We start from the raw sequence: 21157 nt of genomic DNA, 5'->3' as shown, positions 1-21157 counted from the left end.
GTAGCATTATGATATATCCCACAACTTATAGTAAAACAAAGAATTATCTGGAGTGACACTGTCAAAACTAATCAGCATCTTCTAACTGGTCTTTAATTGACAATGGTCTTTAATTGGTCATGTCAAACTATTTTTTTTCAATTCCCAGTACATAACTGTGTAGCAAGAGCCTAACATTTTATTTCTCAGGGTGAAAAAAAAAATCTATTTTCTCTTTCTCACACCAATTCCTATTCTCGAACGCTTTAAAATTCAAAATTTCAATATTTAGTCAATTTCAGATTTTGTTTATTTGAATTCAGATTTTGTTTATATTTTGTTTTTGTTTCAAGTTTAAGACTTTAGAAATTATACATTCTGACAACTCACAGTCTTTGCCTTTGAGGTGAGCCAATGGGCTTGTCAAAATGTGAAATTTCTCAAGTTTGACCCTTGAAAAGCTGACATATGGAAATGAGAAAAGTTTTCTTTCTTATGGGCAAGAAATGAAATTCCAAAATTCATTTGGACTATCACATAATTATTACAGAATATAGCACACATGGATCCTTGGAACCGCATGTAGGAATACTGCAAACTAGGAATATAATAATAATAATGACAATTAGTTTATAACCTACTGTACAAAACAATGTGTAGATAGTAGAGTAAGAAAAGAGAAAGCAGAAGTAAACATCAGAAAAGAAAACGACGCAAGAAAAGAAAACAACACATAAGTACAACAAAATCAACAGAACAAACAGATGAGGACAAAGCAAAAACACAATAAGTACAACAAAATCAACAAGGAAAAAAAGTCAACCGAACAAACGGATTAGCCCGTGATATGGGGTAAGGGGTCGATATGCTTGTGCCAATAACTTATCATGAAGCTCCTGTAGTTTTGCAGTTATATAGGGAGCTACATATTTTCGGATTATTCTCCGATTTCAATACGATAGAGGTAGATAAAACAGGTATTTACAGTATTTATGGTAACATCTACGTAGTTTACATAAGTCACTCTTTTTCAGTAGAATGAAGGTTCCAGATAGATAAAGTACAGAGTGATCACAAAAAACTAAATACAAAGATACCAGAGCCTTTCGATTATACTTACATCGATTTGACGCAATCTTAGAGTATCCAAATCTAACACTTGTACAAGTTTCAGATATTGCAGACTGGCGGAAGGATAAAATATTTTTACGAATTGTTAAACCAAGCCACGGGAAATTTTCAACAGAGGGAATGGATGTATTTTTAATTTTTAGAGGAGTATTTGGGAAGGTACCGTTAAACAAATATACTCGCATTTTTCAAGATTCAGATTTAGTCCAATAACAAGGAAACTATTTTTAACCCTTTGAACTGTGCGGAACAGGGAAGATTTGCATCTACTGATAAGGAGAATATCATCTGCGTAAGCAGTACATGACACGTCAGTAAACCCCATAAAATCCGTCCGAGAGATCTTGGAAATTATCCCAGCAATACACACCTTGAAAATATAAGGTGACAATGCTCCACCTTGACGTACACCACTATGGACTATAATATTTTCTTGCATGAGAGTCCCATTTAGTTTTAAGCGCAAGTGTGCATAACTGTACCAATGTTCTAAAACAAAGATAATAGCAATATTTACACCATTTACAAAAAGAGAATACGAAGTTTGACTATGAACAATACTATCGAACGCCTTAGAAATGTCTAACGAAAAAATTAATTTGCTCATTTCGTTGAGAGACTTGACGTAGAACCTTCGCAAGCACCTTGTGAGCATGTGCACGACGTATTCCCCCAAACTGATTTTCTCCATAAAATGCGCTCTTATTGATTGACGGAAGTTAAACATATTCAAAAATCTTGCTTAGTGGACACGTGATTGTAATGGGGCGACAAGTAGAACAAGCAAAAGTATCCTTTCCGCGTTTCCACATTGATGTAACAGTTCCACAGAAGAAACTACCAGGAACTATAGATCTCACCAAACACATTTGAAATAATAACTGCAAATGAAACATCACTTCTTTTGAATCAGGCCGAATATTTTTAACAGAAATATCATCTATATCAAATGATTTCGATGTGAGCCATTTTACTGACTTAATGATAAGGTCATATGAAACAGGTAAGACACGCCACTATGACAGGTTATGACGTAATTAAATGGTTAGTAACTTACTATGCACCAAATGTACAGAATGATTTAACTTCGAGAAAATTTGGGAGTAGTGTGACAGCCATCGAGACGAAGAAATATTACATTGAGTATTATATTCATCAAACTTGGAATTATTAGAAACATTTTTCCGATCTTTCTTATTCTTAGGGAAATTTTTTCCCCTATGACAGGTTTTTCTGAAATACTTTTTATAAGCAGTCTTTGCTGACTGCTCAGTTTCAAAAATTTTTCGCGAAGGAAGTCTGCCACACGCTACCCAAATTCGAAGCCAAAACTTCGCTTTATAGGCCTAAGCTCTGGGTGAGTATTCCACACTGGTTGCCGAGTATGAATGCGACGACGATCAAGAGGCACTGCCACACCTTCCGCTTGCTTCAAACAAGAAACTATTTTTAAATAGTAAATATTCAAATCAAGTTTTTTATTCGAGCAAGGTGTACTAAGTTGCAAAAGGTGGTAGGACACACGCACGGTACACAAAAGGAAAGCAAGCGTTGTTAAATAAACGCTCCAATTCGCTTCTTCCCAATTTGATTTTTCGAACCATTTTTTCTTCTTTGGGGCATTAGCATGAGAAACTGAAGGTACAGAAAGTGTCAAAGAAATGGGAATGTGGTCAATGTCGCAGTAATCTTCGTCAACATGAACTACAGAAGAAACTAGGCACTTAATGCACAATGATCAATATTTGATGTCGACCCGGTATGATGCACATACGTGTAACCTATATTATTTCTGACAACACGGTACGGGCTAGGGAAAATGTCTAGAAACATTTCCGAACGTGAGGAAATTGCATTTACATCAGTATTCATATCCCCCAAAACAACCCACCGTAGACCATTTGAACTAATGTTCTTAAGTAACTTCTGCAGCTGTGTGCAAGCTTTCGCATAAGCATTAAGGAATAACGCTGTATTTTTGCTACATGGCAAATAACAGTTTACAAGCACAGTATTGCGTAGCCAGACAGTCAAAAAATGTCCATCTGAAAAACACTATACCAGAGATAAATGGGACAGTTTTTTATTTACTATGCACGCAACTCCACCGGAAGGGCGACCATGTGTACGTCGAGCATTCACCACAAAATAAAAATGATCTTTGCTTCGCTTTAGGAAATTAACGGAAGAAGAACATAGCAGATGCTCCTGCAAGCACAGAATGTTATTAATAGAATGCAAATATTCAATTGAGTCATCTTTATCCTTGGTGCCATTTAGGTTATATGAAACTATGGAAACGTCCAATTTATTCATTTAATGTTTTTGGGTTTTCTTTCTGTTGTTAACAATATCACGTAGAATAGGCTGCCGTAGGCTATAAGAACCATGGGATCCATCCCAGCTTGTGTATTCGGGCTGCATTTGATACGGCGAATCACGTGTTGCCTCATGAGGACCAGCACATCAAGAGCATTTGGAGAAAGAACTTTTGCACGCCGCCTGTGGGTGGTTGGGTTAACGGCACTTGTTACAGCACCGTGGAAGATCATGAAAAACAGATACTCGAATTGATTCATACTCAATCCGAATACCATCTTTAAAAGCATGGTCGAGTGACCTGGCATCCGTAAAACAGAGCTTTACAGAATTCGCGTTGCCAAGACGAGTAGCATCAGTGATCCCAGGAACCTCCTTAAACAAAGCGAGTTCAAAATCACTTTCAATGCCTTTAACTAAACCATAGTACTTTTTAGCTTTCATTTTCACAATTGAGGTTGGAAGGATAAACTTGGCCGAGACACAGAACTCTGGGGCAGCGGTTTTATAGATGGACACAATCAACTTGTCACCAATAGGTTTAACCCATTGAATCGATTTTATGACCGCACACTTGTTCCAGAGCTTGTCTGCATTTCGTAGGATGCTCAGATCAGGCGGAATCGTGGAGATAATTTGAATGACATGATTTTCATCGTTTCGAGATGAAAGGGATGGGAAACTGGTTTTGTAAGACACCATTTTAGAAGACATAGCTTTTAACATCTGTTCACAGCTATTTACTCTCACAGCTAGTCTAGAATATTGATACCGCTGGTACACAGGGGACTTCAGTATGTACACGAATGATGTAGCAAGGAATATCCAAATCAGAATATTCTTAACGTTATTTGGCGCCACCTTAGCAACAATACGCTTTGTTGGCTGGATATCATTGTAAACTGTATTCCAAAATTCCACCTTAGCAGAAAAAATCACTGATCTGTCAAAAAAATCAACGGCACACTCAATTATCACTTCATCTTCGATTCAAGATTCGAAATTATTCTGTATGAAATTTAGCACGAGCGAGTAAACCAGTTTCCTGTCAACCACCTACCGCTTGCTATCGCTGTCTGCATCAGACATAATTCAATAAAAATGCGTAACTTCAATTCTCGATACTCAAAATTTCATTATAGTCCAAAAACAAGGCTAAATGACTTACCTTTTCGAAAAGTGAAAAATCCAAGAAAAGTGATTGTAGGTTGTCTGAAAAAATCCAAAGTAAAATTCTCACACGATTTAAAAAGGTAGATATAGCTTGAGATGTCCACAAAATAGGCTGAAAAGTCCTTTGGCCAGAAGAGGATATCCAATTTCGTCTATAAGACCATTTCATCACAATCTAATCAGATAATAATCACAAACAAATCAGGCATTCAGGTAATAATTTTGTAGCTGTTGAATAAATTTAGTCTCTAATTAATTCAATATATAATCCTTTTTTCATCCCTGGTAATAATTTGTAACTATTGACAAGATTCAGTCTCTAATTGATTCAGAAAAATAATCCTTTTTTCACCACTGGTTAAAACTGAGATTAATCCTTTTGACAGAGAAAATAAGTCTTAACAGGTCCAAGACTAAATGAAGACTGTGAAAGAAAAATTTAATATTTATATTGTATTTTTCCACGATTTACTGCAGGTATAAATTACTATCGTTACTGGAGCAGGGTAAAGAATGCGACACACAATTTGTTTTAATCTAATATCATAATAATCCATAGTTAACATCAAAATTTGATTGAGCATATTGTCACAAAAGGTAGAAGTACCCCGAACTTAATCCATTCATAAAATAGAGAGCATCAGTAATCATTTTTTTCTTTGTATCAAAATGATCATTTTTCCTTTGTCTAAAAATAGTGAAATTTTATTGCACTCTATATTTTGTACTCGTATGGTGTTTCCACGACTGGTTCTAAGGTGTCAATTGAAACATTTGCCCTCAACCTTATTTAATTATTCTTAATTTCTAAAAAGGCTCTTAATAGTTGATTTGCTCAAAGTTCGAACCACACTGACTCGCACAATTGCACAAGCCAGAAGTTCAGTCATAGTGAGGCAGTTGATAAACTGGACAGTCAATTTGAAACTAAAAAGAATCTTAAATCATTTCATTGTTGTAGTTTGGGAAGCGTAGCCTTATGGACGTCCAGTAAGGATTAAGGTATATTTACTCTCTTAGCATGAAAAACTAGCGATGGTCCCAAAATGAGAAGGGTAATCATCGATAGTGACATAATTTTTAAGGAAAGTCACAGAAGCTTCTGCGTTATAGAACACATACTGGTGAAAAGCTATACAAGTGTGACAAACTCAAAACAAGCTTTTAGGCAAAATATAATCTTACTAACCACCTAAAGACATATTGGTGAATAGCCATACAGCTGTGACCTACGTAACGAAAGATTCGGTCAAAGTCACAATCAAGCAAGACACGAAAACCAGTGCCGGCAAAAATCATTCAATTGTGAATGAAGTAGAAATTTCACTGAAAAAGATAATCAATCTAAACACCTGAACATGTACACCAGCGGAAAACCACATGTACGTGACTAATATATGAAGATCCTTTTCTGAATGGTAAAACCAATTAATACCTAATTGCTGGGGCTCAGTCCCTTTTTGCTTTTCAGATAACTCACCCTTTTCCTTCTGGATTATATTTTCTTATAGTATAATTTCAAAGGACAAGCTAAACTCTCGTTGCTAAGGAAGAAGTTGTTAAGATTCTTTTTCATTCTTTCGGGTCAGTTACAATGTCTCAACGACTCCTATTGCGCACACTCTCACAAAATTATAACGAAGGATGAATTTAAAATGAGCTTGAAGATTTTTGTTTCAACCTTAATTTTTGCTTCTGAACGTTTATTGACAGAAGTGTCAATAAAAGTTTTCATATATGCTTTTTGATAAAATAGGAGGGGTCTATGAGTTAAGTATTCAGAAGTAATTTCAAACAAGGCTTAGTTTAAAATCATTTATTGAACATTGAACTAGGAAAGTGAATTTATATTTTTTGTGCAAAGAAAAATTGGATTTTGGTATTTCTTAAAGGAGAAATTGTTGTTAAGGGACATAAATATATTAGACCATCAATTTCAGTAGCTAAAAAGAGTTTATGAATACATTATGACAATAGAGAAACAATGATATCCCGTGCTCCCCAGTAAATGTGAAATAAAAATTCGAAAGTACTTAAATCTGAAGCTGAAGGCATATCTCGAATTAGTTTATTCATTTTGTATCAAATTCAATACTGATAATAATCTTGCATTCTCAAGGCCTTTTATAAAAAATACTTGTTAGTAGAACGTGTATTTCTACTTCTTTGCATCCGTTCCTCTTAAAAAGTACATCCTGAGTATATGAATTATGTTCCCGTTTGAATATAGGCTATATGTATCGTCTGTAATATGCTAATGAGACGTAGGCCTATCGTTCATAATATGCTAGTGAGTTTTAGCGTCTGTAGTAAAGACAAATCTCTAGAGTCTCAGGTGTAACCTCAGTGCCCATCTATGCCATACTACCCCCATGCACAAAACCGTATATTATAGATCTTAGATAGACTGATCTTTAATGCAGTAAGTTTGCACGATTATGGTGAACAAAAAGTAGACACATTCAGCAAAATAGTTGATTGATTTAATCCTGATTAGATAAAAAAACAAGTTTTTTAAATGAAAGTAAGGAGCTACATTAAAACTTAAAACGAACAGAAATTACTCCGTATATGAAAGGGGCTTTTCTTCCTCTACGCCTCCCTCTGTACGCTAAAGTTTGACTCTTTCTCTTAGCTCTACTTTTTAAAAAAGGAAAAAACTTTAGCGTAAAGAGCGGGGCGTTGAGGAAGAAAAACCCCTTTCACATACGGAGTAATTTCTGTTCGTTTTAAGTTTTAATGTCGCTCCTTACTATCATTTAAAAAAACTTGTTTTTTTATTTATTTTCTGGACGTTTTTTAATTCATGCATGTTTTGATCTTGGCTCTCCACACATAAATAATTAAAACGAAATTTGCATATTAATTTTCTTTTTGGCTAAATGGCTTTCTCATAGTTTTAATCGGAAGATTTTGAGAAAAAAGGAGAGAGGGAGGAAGCCTAGCTGCCCTCTAATTTTTTGATTACTTAAAAAGGCAACTAGAACTTTTAATTGTTTTACGAACATTTTCATTAGTAAAAAATATACGTAATTTACGAATTAACTTACGTAACGAATTTCTATATTCGTATTTTTATTGTGTATATGTGGGAGTTCACCCCTCGTCGATACCTCGCTCTTTACATTAAAGCTTAAATTCTGTCCCAATTCCTTAAGAATGACCCTTGAATCACAAAGGCCGTAGAATAAATAGTTGAAATTACTAAAAATATTTTCGCGGAAAGAGCGAGGTATTACGAGGAGGTAAACCCCTCATATGCGCAATAATTTCTCCTCGTTTTAAGTTTTAATGCTGCTCCTTACTTTCAGTAGAAAAAACTTTTCATATTTATTTTTTCCTTGTTTTTTTAAATAATGCAAAAAAAACCTGCGCCCCCTTCATTGAAAGTCTCTTCCCCAATGAGAAGCTTTTCCATGGAAAGATCCTCCCTTGTAAACCCCCCCCCCCCACCTCAACTCTCCCTCCCAAACCAAAAAAAATCCTCCTGAAAACGTCCGTACACTTCCCAGTAACCATTACTGTATGTAAACACAGGTCAAAGTTTGTAACTTGTAACTCCTCCCAGGGAGACTACGGGGTAGTAAGTCGTCCCCAAAGACATAGTTATTAGGTTTTTTCACTATGGTGAATAGAATGGCTCTCTCAGAATTTTGATCCGGTGACTTTTGGGAGAAAATGAGCGTGGGAGGGGGCCTAGGTGCCCTTCAATTTTTTTGGTCACTTAAAAAGGGCACTAGAACTTCTAATTTCCGTTAGAATGGGCCCTGCTGTGACATTCTAGGACGACTGGGTCGATACGATCACCCCTGGGGAAAAAAACAACAAAAAAAACAAATAAACAGGCATCCGTGATTTGTCTTCTGGCAAAAAATGCGAAATTTTACATTTTTGTAGATAGGGGCTTGAAACTTCTACAAAAGGTTCTCTGATACGCTGAATCTGATGCTGTGATTTTTGTTAAGATTGTATGACTTTTAGGGGGTGTTTTCCCCTATTTTCTAAAATGAGGCAAATTTTCTCAGGCTCGTAACTTTTGATAGGTCTAACTAATCTTGATGAAAGTTATATATTTGAAATCAGCATTAAAATGCGATTTTTTGATGTAGATATTGGTATCAAAATTCCATTTTTTAGAGTTTTGGTTACTATTGAGCCGGGTCGCTCCTTACTACAGTTCGTTACCACGAACTGTTTGACATTGGTCAAAGTTTGTAACTTGTAGCCCCTCCCCCGGGGACTGTGGGGGAGTAAGTTGTCCCCAAAGACATAGTTATAAGGTTTTTCGACTATGCTGAATAAAATGGCTATCTCAGAATTTTGATCCGTTGAGTTTGGGAAAATAATGAGCGTGGGAGGGGGTCTAGGTGCCCTCCAATTTTTTTGGTCACTTAAAAAGGGCACTAGAACCTTTCATTTCCGTTAGAATGATCCCTCTCGCAATATTCTAGGACAATTGGGTCGATACGGTCACCCCTGAAAAAAAAAAAAAAAAAAAAAAAAAAATAAATAAACACGCATCCGTGATCTGCCTTGTGGCAAAAAATACAAAATTCCACATTTTTGGAGATAGGAGCTTGAAACTGCTACAGTAGGGTTCTCTGATACGCTGAATCTGATGGTGTAATTTTTGTTAAGATTCTATGACTTTTAGGTGGTGTTTTCCCCTATTTTCTAAAATAACGCAAATTTTCTCTGGCTCGTAACTTTTGATGGGTAAGACTAAAAATTAGCTTTAAAATGCGATTCTTTTGATGTAGCTATTGGTATCAAAATTCCATTTTTTAGAGTTTTGGTTACTATTGAGCCGGTTCGCTCCTTACTACAGTTCGTTACCACGAACTGTTTGATTATACATCCAGCTGAACAATGATCTCATAATGTGGTGTAAGGATACTTCCCCCCACAATCGCCTCTAGATTTCAAAGGATTTCGTTTTTTGGTCTTTTCTTTGAAAAATACATTTTCGTTCAAATTTTAATCGTGAAAATTGAAAAAACTTCAAATTTACCTCCCCCCTCCTTACTCAAGTTTTCGAAATTTGACTGTGATCCCTCTAATTTCTCATAAATATCCACCATTGCAGCTAAAATAAGAATCAAACCATGCTTAAACATATGCATATTCCACTAATATTGTCAACAAAGCAAACACTGAAGTGGGGGGGGGACTTCGGGCTAGTGCACCGCCCCCAAAATTTTAAGATTCTTGTGATTCAATCTTGTCTCTGGCATTTGTCATATAACACCTGTATTTTTTCATTTTCGAAGTTTCTTCTCCTGCCCCTTAATTCCTCCATAAGAATACCCATATATGAACCTGAACTGTAAACATAACCCTACTTTTAGAGACAAGGTTTAAAAAGAATAAAAATAAATGTAGCGATAAAAAGATCGTATTAATGCTTAATTATTTTACTTTTTCAAAGGTTTCAAAAATTTTTTAAACCTTTTTTGGATAGGATTGATTTGATCTGTAATTGGATCCATGAAATCATCCCTATAAAGTTCTCTGACGTCAGTGTGTGTTTTAGATAAAAATGCATAACAAAACTATGTCTCCCGATGGTTGTCAAATCAGTCTTTCAAGATGATTTCAATGTTTATTTACTTGTTTGCTTTTCTCACCTTTGCCTGGGCAGGTATGTTTAGGTTCAACTACATTATTATTTCAACAATTACGTGTTTAAACGTGTTAATACGTGCTAGCACTGTCCTTTGTTGCCATTTCTTAGTGTGTGTTACGACAGATGATAGAGTTTTAGGATAAATCATATACTAGAAATTGACTTGAGAACTGTTGGATTTATTTAATTTTGCCCATTTTGTAAATAATTTCAGTTGCTTGTGGCTAGTGAGACTTATTGCGGTTGAATTAGAAATTCCTCCTTTTCTCGGTATATCGGTGTTATCTTCTTGATCTCTTTCTTTTGTTTTATTGCTCTTTGTTTGTGTTAACACTTTTGCGTACACAAATCTGAAAAATAGCATATTATAGAGAATTTAGAAAAAACATTTGTTGAAAATAAAGATAAAATCTAGGAGCATGCAATATTGAGCAGTGAGCAGTGAGCAAAATGAATGCATTGTTTTTAAATCTATTCGTACTCCTTTCAATGAAAAAATTGTTTGCTATGATGCTTCCACTACCATTATTATTTGAAGCATTAATATTAATAAATTGCATTATCAACTTCGAAGATATTTCAGGAGGCGGAAGCCGCAAATTATTTCGGACAACTATATCTTGTTTTATTTCAGTTCTATATGTTAAAGATGTCATATATGCTGATCTTTGCTGCTTTTCTGCTATGTCAAGTTTTACGCTGTTTTTTATCACTTCTTTTTGAAAACTTTGTTCTTTTATTTCACAATGATTTAACAAACAGGGTTGAGCCCATCCTGCTTCATATAAGATAACGAGTGTCTTTGTATCACAAATTGGTTTTCTTAATGTCTTCCTATTGTTCACACATAGATACTTCGTGAACTCTTGAAAAGGAGCTGATATTCCAGTCACGCACGTAGAGGAGGGTCTATCTGTCACGATTCCCCCGAACATCCAGTTTATCACTAGCTTCTCTTAAGTTAATTTTGGGCAAAATTGGTCCTTTGTTAAATTTACCAATTTACATAAACAGAAGAAAATATAAGATGTAACCAGTGACTGGAAAGAGAATGCAGTTATGAACTAAGATATATGTATAAGCTTGCTACAGATCTTGGTATACAAATGACTTTGTTTGAATACATAATTCACAGTGCCATTCTACATGTATCCCTAGTTTTTAAAGCGGATGGGAACACGTAGTGGAACTGGGAGGACTATCCGCGTCCCACAATTTCAGCATCCTTTCGAATATTCCGTTTTATCGATGTTTTTCTATGATATTGCATTTTCAAAGGCTTTGAAAAATCCCATTGCCTCCTATAGTGTCATCATCAAAATAGTTTAATGAAAGTGTAATTCTAACATAAGCAGAAATCAATCTTAAATTTTTTTTTGGCAAGACCTAGTTGGATGCAAACATTTTCCGGACGAAACAGAAAACAAACAATTGAAACGAGTTGAAAGGGGCTACCGATTCATACACACCTTAAATGGCTAGTGGGATGGATTAAGAAATCCTGCAATTCAACGATTGGCACTACATACATTTAGGGAGAGAGCATGTCCAACTTTTAAAAATATACTTATGTCAAAGAATAGCCCTGAAGACAACAGTGGCGTAAATATCAACCAATCATTGTGAGACAAACCATTGGATATAGACGAGAGGGTCTTTTTATTAATTAGCCGATGCACCACCGCGAGTGATAATGTCATTGTAGCAAAAAAATATACGTTCGGTTAAATACCTAAAAACAACAAATAAATTGGCTACTTTATTTTGGAAATTGTTTCCACTTTGAACCTCATTTGGCGATATTCTTGGCTTCATTTTACATCTAATTTTTTCAAAGCTATATTTGTCGAAGTATTTACCTATTCGTTTAATTTTTTTTTTACTCATAGCTAATGAAGGCACTGACCACTGACCATCATTGAAATTTTTCTCATCTCTGCACTATCAGCATTATATTTGTTGTATGATATTTTTTCTTAATCTTACCCAACTTCAAAATGTCCATCTAGTGCTTTATATACTTAATTGATTCGTATCTGTCTTTTCCATACCAGACTGGATTATTTGCAAAACCGTTGACCTTGAACTTAAATATGGTATGTATTTGAGTGTAGTTTTGTGCATGGGTGCCGGTAGGGGACACGGGTGCCATGCCCCCCCCCGGAAATTTGGAAATACAAAGTAATAATAAGGGAACCAAAGGAAAGAGAGCAGAATAGGGAAAGACCAAGGAAAAATTTGTGGTGCCCCATTATTGGCTGCCTGCCAATACATTTCGACCATTATTAAGGAAAATTTAAGTTCTAATTTGTCTTTGGGTTTCTCACAAACATTTTTCTATATAATTGGGTTGGAGCGACTATAAAATTCAAGTTCTTAATAGTAATGAATGGTAAGCAAATAACGATTCTTGTCAGTAAAGACAGTCCAAGAGCCTAACTATTGATATAATTCAATTAAAGAATCAGCTTTTTATGGTGATTAAATGAAAAAACAAGTTTTTTAACTGAAAGTAAGGAGCAACTTTAAAACTTAAAACGAACAGAAATTACTTCGTATATGAAAGGGGCTGGTCCCTCCTTAACGTCCCGCTCTTTACACTAAAATTTGACACTTTCTCTCAACTCTACTTTTTAAAACAGTAAAAAAACTTTAGCGTAAAGAGCGGGGCGTTGAGGAGGGCCCAGCCCCTTTCATATACGAAGTAATTTCCGTTCGTTTTAAGTTTTAATGTCGCTCCTTACTTTCAGTTAAAAGAACTGTTTTTTATTTAATTTCTGAACACTTTTGAATTAATGCATGTTTTGATTTTGGCTCTCCGCAGATGAATAATTAAAACGAAATTTGCGTATTTATTTTTTGGGCTAAATGGCTTTCTCATAGTTTTAATCGAATGGTTTTGGGAAAAAGGAGCAGTGGAGGAGGCGTAGTCCCCCCCCCAGTTTTTTGGTTACTTAAAAAGGCAACTAGAACATTTAATTTTTTACAAACGTTTTTATTAGTAAAATATATACGTAACTTACGAATTAGCTTACGTAACGAAATTTTGTATTCGTATGTTTTTATTACGTATATGAGGGAGTTTACCCCCTCAGCAGTACCTCGCTCTTTACAACAAAGCTTAAGTTTTGTCCCAATTCCTTAAGAACACCCCTGAATCACAAAGGCCCTAGAATAAATAGTTGAAATTACTGAAATTACTTTAGCGTAAAGAGTGAGGTATTGAGGAGGGGACGAATCCCCTTATATGCGTTGTAATTTTTGTTGGTTTTAATGCTGCTCCTTACTTTCAAATGAAAAGACTTTTTCATATTTATTTTTTTATTGTTTTTTTTAAATAATGCTAGAAAATCCTGCACTCCCTTCATGGAAATTTTATTCCCCCATGACAAAGTACTCCATGGAAAGCTCTCCCAACATACCCCCCTCTTCTCAAAAACTCCCCCCCCAACCAAAATATCCCTCTGAAAACGTCTGTACACTTCCCAATAACCATTACTATATGTAAGCACAGGTCAAAGTTTGTAACTTGTAGCCCCTCCCACGGGGACTGTGGGGGAGTAAATCGTCCTCAAAGACATAGTTATAAGGTTTTTTAACCATTCTGAATAAAATGGCTAGAATGAGCCCTCTTGCAACATTCTAGGACCACTGGGTCGATACGTTCACCCCTGGGAAAAAAGGACAAACAAATAAACACGCATCCGTGATCTGCCTTCTGGCAAACAATACAAAATTCCACATTTTTTTAGATAAGAGCTTGAAACTTCTACAGTAGGGTTCTCTGATACGCTGAATCTGATGGTGTGATTTTCGTTAAGATTCTATGACTTTTAGGGGGTGTTTCCCCCTATTTTCTAAAATAAGGTAAATTTTCTCAGACTCGTAACTTTTGATGGGTAAGACTAGACTTGATTAAACTTGTATATTTAAAATTAGCATTAAAATGCGATTCTTTTGATGTAGCTATTGCTAACACTATGCCGTTTTTTAGGGTTTTGGTTACTATTGAGCCGGGTCGCTCATTACTACAGTTTGTTACCACGAACTGTTTGATCCTAAATATGCATTTGTTTTTTAGTAATTAGTGCAGTAATTAGTACACATGAAAGATGGTATAATTATAGAAAACACAAGAAAACAACTTAATAAGGGGCAATTTTGGTGAATTATGCCGGCAACTTTTGCTTGTATTGCAAGAGTATCCATGAGCTGATATATGAAGCCACTAGGATAAGAATTGTTTCCCTGGCCGGGATACTGAAAATTTCTGTATTTCACCCTGAACGGACACGCTTTTTGTGTTTTATTATCATTTATTTTTTTCCGGGAGTGATTGTATTTATCTATTTGTCACTTTGGAAAATATACAATTTTTTACAGTTATGAAGCATAAAGGTGTCAAATATATTGGTTTTCAGTATTCAAAATTAAATTCAAAATATTAACTTAAAAATTTCTACCTCATTTTCTGAATCTTAGTTTTAATATTTAACTTTGAATGAACTACTTTGATAATGCGTTATTTTTATAAATACTGAGTCTAAAGGCATTAAGTATTTAGGTGTTTGATCACCAAGTTCAAAACTGTTGATATTGTTACAAAATATCCGTCGAACACTTCGGCATTGCTCAAAAGAACTGAATGCTGGGAGTTTATATCTTAGTTTTTGTAAGTTGGCTTTTGTTTTGTGTATTTTTTTATTTTCATATTTTTTTTCATTTTTATATACTTTTACTTTAATTGACATACTTTTTCTATTGTCTTTAGAAAAATGTTAGTCTATATAAGCTTCAACTTTTTCAACTGAAGATAAGGAGCAACCTTAAAAATTAAAACAAACAGAAATTATCATGTATATGAGGGGGATTGTCCCCTCCTCAACACTTCGCTCTTCATGCTACAGTTTTTCGGCACTTTAAAAAAAAGTTAATGATTGTTCATTAAACGATCGTTGTGTTTCGGGAGTCGTTTTTAAAGAATTCGGACAAAATTTAAACTTTAAGAGTAAGAAAATGAGTAAAAAGTGTAAAAAGGGTAAAATTTAAAACTAAACTTTAAATTTAAACTATAAATTTAAGGACAAAAATTAAACTTAAAGAGCGAAGTGTTGAGGAGGAGGTAGCCCCCTCACATACGCTATAATTTCTTTCCGTTTTAAGTTTTAATGTTACTCCTTACTTTCATTTGAAAAAAAAAATTGTTAAATTTCTGATGATTTTTTAAGTAACGCCAGGATTCCTGGCTCCACTTTCACGGAAAAATCCCTATCCCCATAGAAACATCCTCTGGACAAGGGGCTTTAGGGGTTTATTTTATCTCCGAAGAATAGTCATTGGGCCTTTCAACCATTTCCAAGTATATCATTATAAATTTGCCTTATTGTTCTCATTTCCTTGTTATGGCGTGATTCAACAAAACTAGGCAGAAAAAATGCAAGTTAGCTGCAGTCATTCAATTACAGTTGCATAATTTAAGGTACTCTAGCACTTACAGTTGAGTACCTTTAAGTTTATTTTTTTAAATTAACAATATAAATACATTAAAATAAGATTTTTTCTTAATTTTCTTAAAGCTAAATATTATACTGAAAGAAAGCCTTTCCTTCTGTAGTCGCTCGTTCAGCAGTCGTTTCTTCCGTTATAGATTATGTCTCTGTGATTGTTGATGGTTGTTATGTTGTTGGTATTAAAAGAGGCATTTCACATAATATCGGTCGTAGCTCAGAACATGGACTGTCTCGTCATTTGAACTGCAATGTAAACCCTTCATCTTCGTGTCCAACGAAATGAACACAATCACTTGCATTGACGCCATATGAAGGTGAACCATCGTTCCAGCTTGTGAAGTCAAACTCACTTCCATCTACCCACTCAAAAGTCGAGTTTTTTCTCCTTAGTTCAATCCAAGCCTTTCGTCTTAAGTCATCTTGAAACACGTAAATGAACGTATTCTTGTCTTCTGAGTGGAATGAAGGGAGGCTTCCCTTTAGTGTTTCACATATATCTTTTTGCTCCAGCACAATTTGCTGCAGCTTTGCCTCTAGGATACTGACAAAATTTTCCCAAATCAATTGAGAATGAAAGTGAAAACTGAAAATGAGCCGTATAACCATAAGGGCAAATAAATACTAAAACAAGAGCTAAGAGCTTATATGGCACTTGCGACGAGGTTGGAAGAGCCAAGAGTTCATATGGTATGAGCTGTAGCAAAATTCTAAGAATCGACAGATTGATTTAAAAGGAAAATAAGAGGCTTAATGCCGGTCGGGATTTAAAATAAGAGCTCTGATTCACGAGGTCCTTCTAAATACTAAAATTCATTTAGATTCGATCACCCACTCGTAAGTTAAAAATACCTGCATTTTTCTTATGTTTTCTCTCCGTTCATCCCCCCAGATAGTCGAATCGGGGAAAACGACTTTATCAAGTCAATTTGTGCAGCTCCCTAACACACCTACCAATTTTCATCGTTCCAGCACGTCCAGAAGCACCAAACTTACCAAAGTACTGAACTACACCCCCTAGTTCCCTCAAAGAGAGCAGATCCAGTCCGGCTATATCAATCATGTATCTATGACATTTTCGTATTCTATCCACCAACTTCCATCTCAATCTCTTAACTCTAAGTGTTTTCCAAGATTTCCGGTATCCCCCTCCAACTCCCCCAAATGTAAACAGATCTGATCGGGATTTGAGATAAGTGCTCTGAGAAATGAGTTCCTTCTAAGTATCAAATTTCATTAAGATCCGGTCAACCGTTCTTAAGTTAAAAATACCTCAATTTTTCTATTTTTTCGGAATTAACAAACCCCAGCTCCCCCAAAGAGAACGGATCCGTTTCTATTATGTCAATCATGTATCTATAGCTTGTGCTTATTATTCCCATCAAGTTTCTTCCCGATCTCTCCACTCTAAGCGTTTTCCAGGATTTCCGGTTTCCAAGATTTCTGTTTCCCCCTCCAACCCTCTATGTCCTCGGATCCGATTCGAATTGACATGGAGCATCTGAGAAATAAGAGTCTTCTATATATCAAATTTCATTAAGATGCCATTCGTAAGATACCTCGATTTTCACGTTTTCCAAGAATTCTGGTTTCCTATTAATCTCCCCCCTGTATTACAGGATCTGGTCAGAATCTAAAATGAGAGTTCTAAACGACAAGATTTGTCTTAATATCAAATTTCATTAAGATCTGATCGCCCGTTTGTAAGTTACAAATACCTCCTTTTTTCTAATTTTTCCAAATTACTCCCCCCCCCCCAAACTAGACTAAAGAGAGCAGATCCTGTCTGGTTATGTCAGTCACATATCTTGGACTTGTACTTATTCTTCCCATCAATTTTCTTCCTGATCTCTCCGCTTTAAGCGTTTTCCAAGATTTCCGGTTCCCCCCTCCCCCCAATGACACTAGATCCAGTCGGGATCTAAAAAAAGATATCTGAATTTGACATCCTTCTAAATATGAAATTTTATTAAGATCCGATCTCTCATTCGTAAGTTAAAAATACCTCATTTTTCTAATTTTTCAGAATTTACACACACACCCCAACTCCCCCAAAGGGAGCGGATCCGTTCCCATTATGTCAATCACATATATAGAACTTGTGTTTATTTTTCCCACCAAGTTTCATCCCAATCCCTCAACTCTAAACGTTTTCCAAGATTTTTGGTTCCCCTCCCAACTCCCCCTAATGTCACTGCATCCGGTCAGTATTTAAAATACAATATCCTTCCAAGCATCAAATTTCATTAAGATCCGATGACCGTTCGTAAGTTAAAAATCCCTCATTTTTTCTAATTTTTCCCATTTAATGTCCCCCCCCCCTCAGATGATCGAATTAGGAAAACGACAATTACTAATTTAATCTGGTCTGGTTCCTGATACGCCTGCCAAATTTCACTATCCTAGCTTACCTGGAAGTGCCTAAACTAGCAAAACCGGGACAGACAGACAGACAGACAGACAGACCGACCGAAAGACAGAATTTGCGATCGCTATACGTCACTTGGTAGATATCAAGTGCCGTAAAAACTGATCGGTTTTTCTGGATAATTGAATTATGCAGGCTTATCTTAGTTTTGACAAGATTTTTTGCAGAAACTATATTTCACCTGGGGGGAGGGACTGAGCGTCGGGGGCAAACTTATGTTTGGAGGGAGTAGTTGCCTCCCCCCGCCCCATAGCAAATTACGCCACTACGGTGAGACATATAAATATGAAAATCAGCTAATTTAATATTCTTTTCACTTTTTCAAGTCTCTTAATTAATTCATATTATATTCTCTTATTTCTATTGCGACGTTATTTCTGTTTTCCACTATATTTACATTTTCATTTGTATCTTTGTGACCTTCTTGCATTTATCTAAAAATTAGGTTTACAGTTAAGAAAAGGATCTAAGTTAGTTTGTAATTTCGTTCTTAGTGATCGAAGAGCTTTTGTTGAATAAGGAAAGTTTTTTCATCATCATTTTCTTCACCAAAATATTATTTATGTTGCGGATGTTATTTGTGGCACAGAAAACCTTTCTGGCTTTACCCGAGAAAAATCTCAATTTACTTCTTTAAAACGTTATATGTGGCTATAATTTTTTTTTTTTTTTAATACAATTTTATTGCCATTGAACTGTCGAGCCAGTAGGAAAGCTGCATACATTTTGAAAGGGAGCAAACAATCTCTAAGTAGGGGATATAGAAAGATTATTTATTATGAAAAATACCGAGAAATTTTTTGTATATGATGTCAAACAAGCTTTTTATGACTGCTCTAATTGTTTTGCGCAAGTTTTAAGACGTGACATTATTTACAGAGTCCAAAATTGGAGTTTCTCAAAATGGTGACTACTGTTTGGATGAATGGAGCTTAGTTTGCAGCAATGAAAATGACTGTAGCTGCTTCCGATATTTAGAAAGCTTTTCTCGTTTTGACGTTGCCGCGGATATATGTGAAGCACTAAAGGGAAGCCTCCCCTCATTCCACTCAGAAGACAAGAATAAGTTCATTTACGTGTTTCAAGATGACTTACGGCGAGGGGCATGGATTGGACTAAGGAGAAAAAACTCGACTTTTGAGTGGGTAGATGGAAGTGAGTTGGACTTCACAAGCTGGAACGATGGTTCACCTTCATATGGTGTCAATGCAAGTGATTGTGTTCATTTCGTTGGACATGAAGATGAATGGTTTACAGTGCAGTTCAAGTGGCGAGACAGTCCATGTTCTGAGTTACGACCGATATTATGTGAAATGCCTGTTTTAATACCAACAACACAACAACCATCAACAATCACACAAACAGAATCTATAACGGGAGAAGGGACTGCTGAGTGGACTACTTCGATGTGGACTACTTTGAGTGGACTACAATAACGGAACTCTGAAAAATGGGATTTTGATATCAATGCATACATCAAAAGAAATTGATTTTATAGTGATTTCCAATATACAAGTATCGTTAAGTTTAATCTCGCCTAATATAAATTAGGAACCTGATAAAATTTGTCTTATTTTGAAAAAAGGAGAAAATACCCCCCAATTGTGATAGAACCTTAATGGAAAGCGCACCATTAGATTCAGCGTAATCCCTCTTAAATGTTGTTAATGACCATTTGATTTGTTCAACAAAATCAATTCAAGGCAGAACTGACAAAAAAAAAAAAAAAAAAAAAAAAAAAAAGAAAAAAAAAAAAAATACAAACATGATTAATCTTGCAATGGAATCATCAAACTTAATCTTATGGGTACTTTCACCAATAGTCTGCTTCCAATATCTCTCATATCGTTTCTGCACCGTGGACAGTGTACAGCCAAATCTTATTGTACCGATATGGAGCTATTGTTAGTCCAGAGTTTCAGGCGTTGCAAATATTTCGTATGCTTATAAAACACTTCCGTATATCCTTAATATCTGAAGTAGTAATAAGAGACCAAAATGGTACAAGGGCAAGCAATTGTTGTACAATAAATGCAATATAAACACTACTTAGGACACGGTGCTTATTTTGAACTTTAATGCAACTCGTAAACCGTACACTTTCCTAAAACCTCTGGTAAAAAATTATTTCGGAAACTGACACGTGGAGTGAAAATCTGACCTAATCGGTACATCAAAGTATCCCATTGTATTTTGTGCTTGAATAACGTTTTTACCCAGCTGAACATTTTTTGGACAAGGTGAAAGGCAGTTAAACATTATTGCTTCCGTTAAGTCGAAAACCAACACGTTTATACTCACTATTGAAGATTTTTTCCCAATTTCAAACGCTGCTCACCTGATATCGAGAATATTGTCTTCATAGTTAGCTTGGAAAACATACCCTTAAAAATACATATGGTTGGCACTTTCTCTTGTGGGACAATAACAGTATTGTTAAACAGAGGTGGAGAAGAAACATCGCCCTGCCTAATACTTTTTTTGCTGGAAATAAAGCTCCGTCTCACAAGGTGAAACGGTGACTTTAACTCTGCCATTTAGCTTTTTATAAATGTTATGTATTGCTTTAATGGGAGAAGTATTAACTCCAAGCTTACAAGCCTTCAAAGAGAAATGCGAACGTACACCTAAGTCGAACGTTCTTGATGCGTCTAACCCAGGAAACATATAATTCCTTATTATTTTCATGAACATATGGAAGTAAATTGGCAATAAAATGGTGAGCATGGTCACAGCCTTCTCTTTTCTTGACGACAAATGGGTTGTCCGGTATATGACACTTATCAGATATAACATCAATAACTTATAACTCAAAAATTTTGTATCGATGACACTGTAATAGGCCTAAAGCAGGAACACGGGTCCGAAAGCTTTCCCCTTTTTTATATACACCCCCTAGCTCCCTCAAATCGAGCAGATCCAGTCCAGCTACGACATTTTCGTATTCTACCCACCAACTTCAATCTCAATCTCTTCACTCTAAGTGTTTTCCAA

At 35.5% G+C, this 21157-nt stretch overlaps 1 protein-coding gene and 1 long non-coding RNA gene across 2 annotated transcripts in view; one reads left to right on the top strand and one right to left on the bottom strand.

Moving 5' to 3' along the window:
* The window catches only part of LOC136041315 (uncharacterized), a 27571-nt gene extending 26234 nt beyond the window's left edge, over positions 1-1337 (bottom strand). Inside the window, exon 1 of the long non-coding RNA XR_010621001.1 lies at positions 1100-1337. This is a non-coding gene — a long non-coding RNA (uncharacterized LOC136041315). The remainder of the gene's footprint in view (positions 1-1099) is intronic.
* Positions 1338-10087: 8750 nt separating this feature from the next.
* LOC136041317 (C-type isolectin Sp-CL4-like) lies at positions 10088-19694 on the top strand. The gene is made up of 2 exons (XM_065725944.1): positions 10088-10243; positions 19043-19694. Exons 1-2 carry the CDS (start codon positions 10192-10194, stop codon positions 19597-19599), a joined length of 609 nt encoding a protein of 202 aa, XP_065582016.1. The 5' UTR covers positions 10088-10191; the 3' UTR covers positions 19600-19694.
* The last annotated feature ends 1463 nt before the right edge of the window (positions 19695-21157 follow it).

The sequence above is a fragment of the Artemia franciscana genome, unplaced genomic scaffold (assembly GCF_032884065.1).
Source record: "Artemia franciscana unplaced genomic scaffold, ASM3288406v1 PGA_scaffold_138, whole genome shotgun sequence".
NCBI lineage: Eukaryota > Metazoa > Arthropoda > Branchiopoda > Anostraca > Artemiidae > Artemia > Artemia franciscana.
Note: the sequence above shows the minus strand (reverse complement) of the source record. Positions and strands in the feature narration are given on the sequence as shown.

Bases quoted from the DNA above. Each gene is read 5' to 3' on its own strand.
- LOC136041317 (XM_065725944.1), top strand. From the start codon at position 10,192: ATGATTTCAATGTTTATTTACTTGTTTGCTTTTCTCACCTTTGCCTGG. The intron at 10,244-19,042 runs GTATGTTTAGGT...CATTATTTACAG, and splicing joins TCTCACCTTTGCCTGGGCAG to AGTCCAAAATTGGAGTTTCT.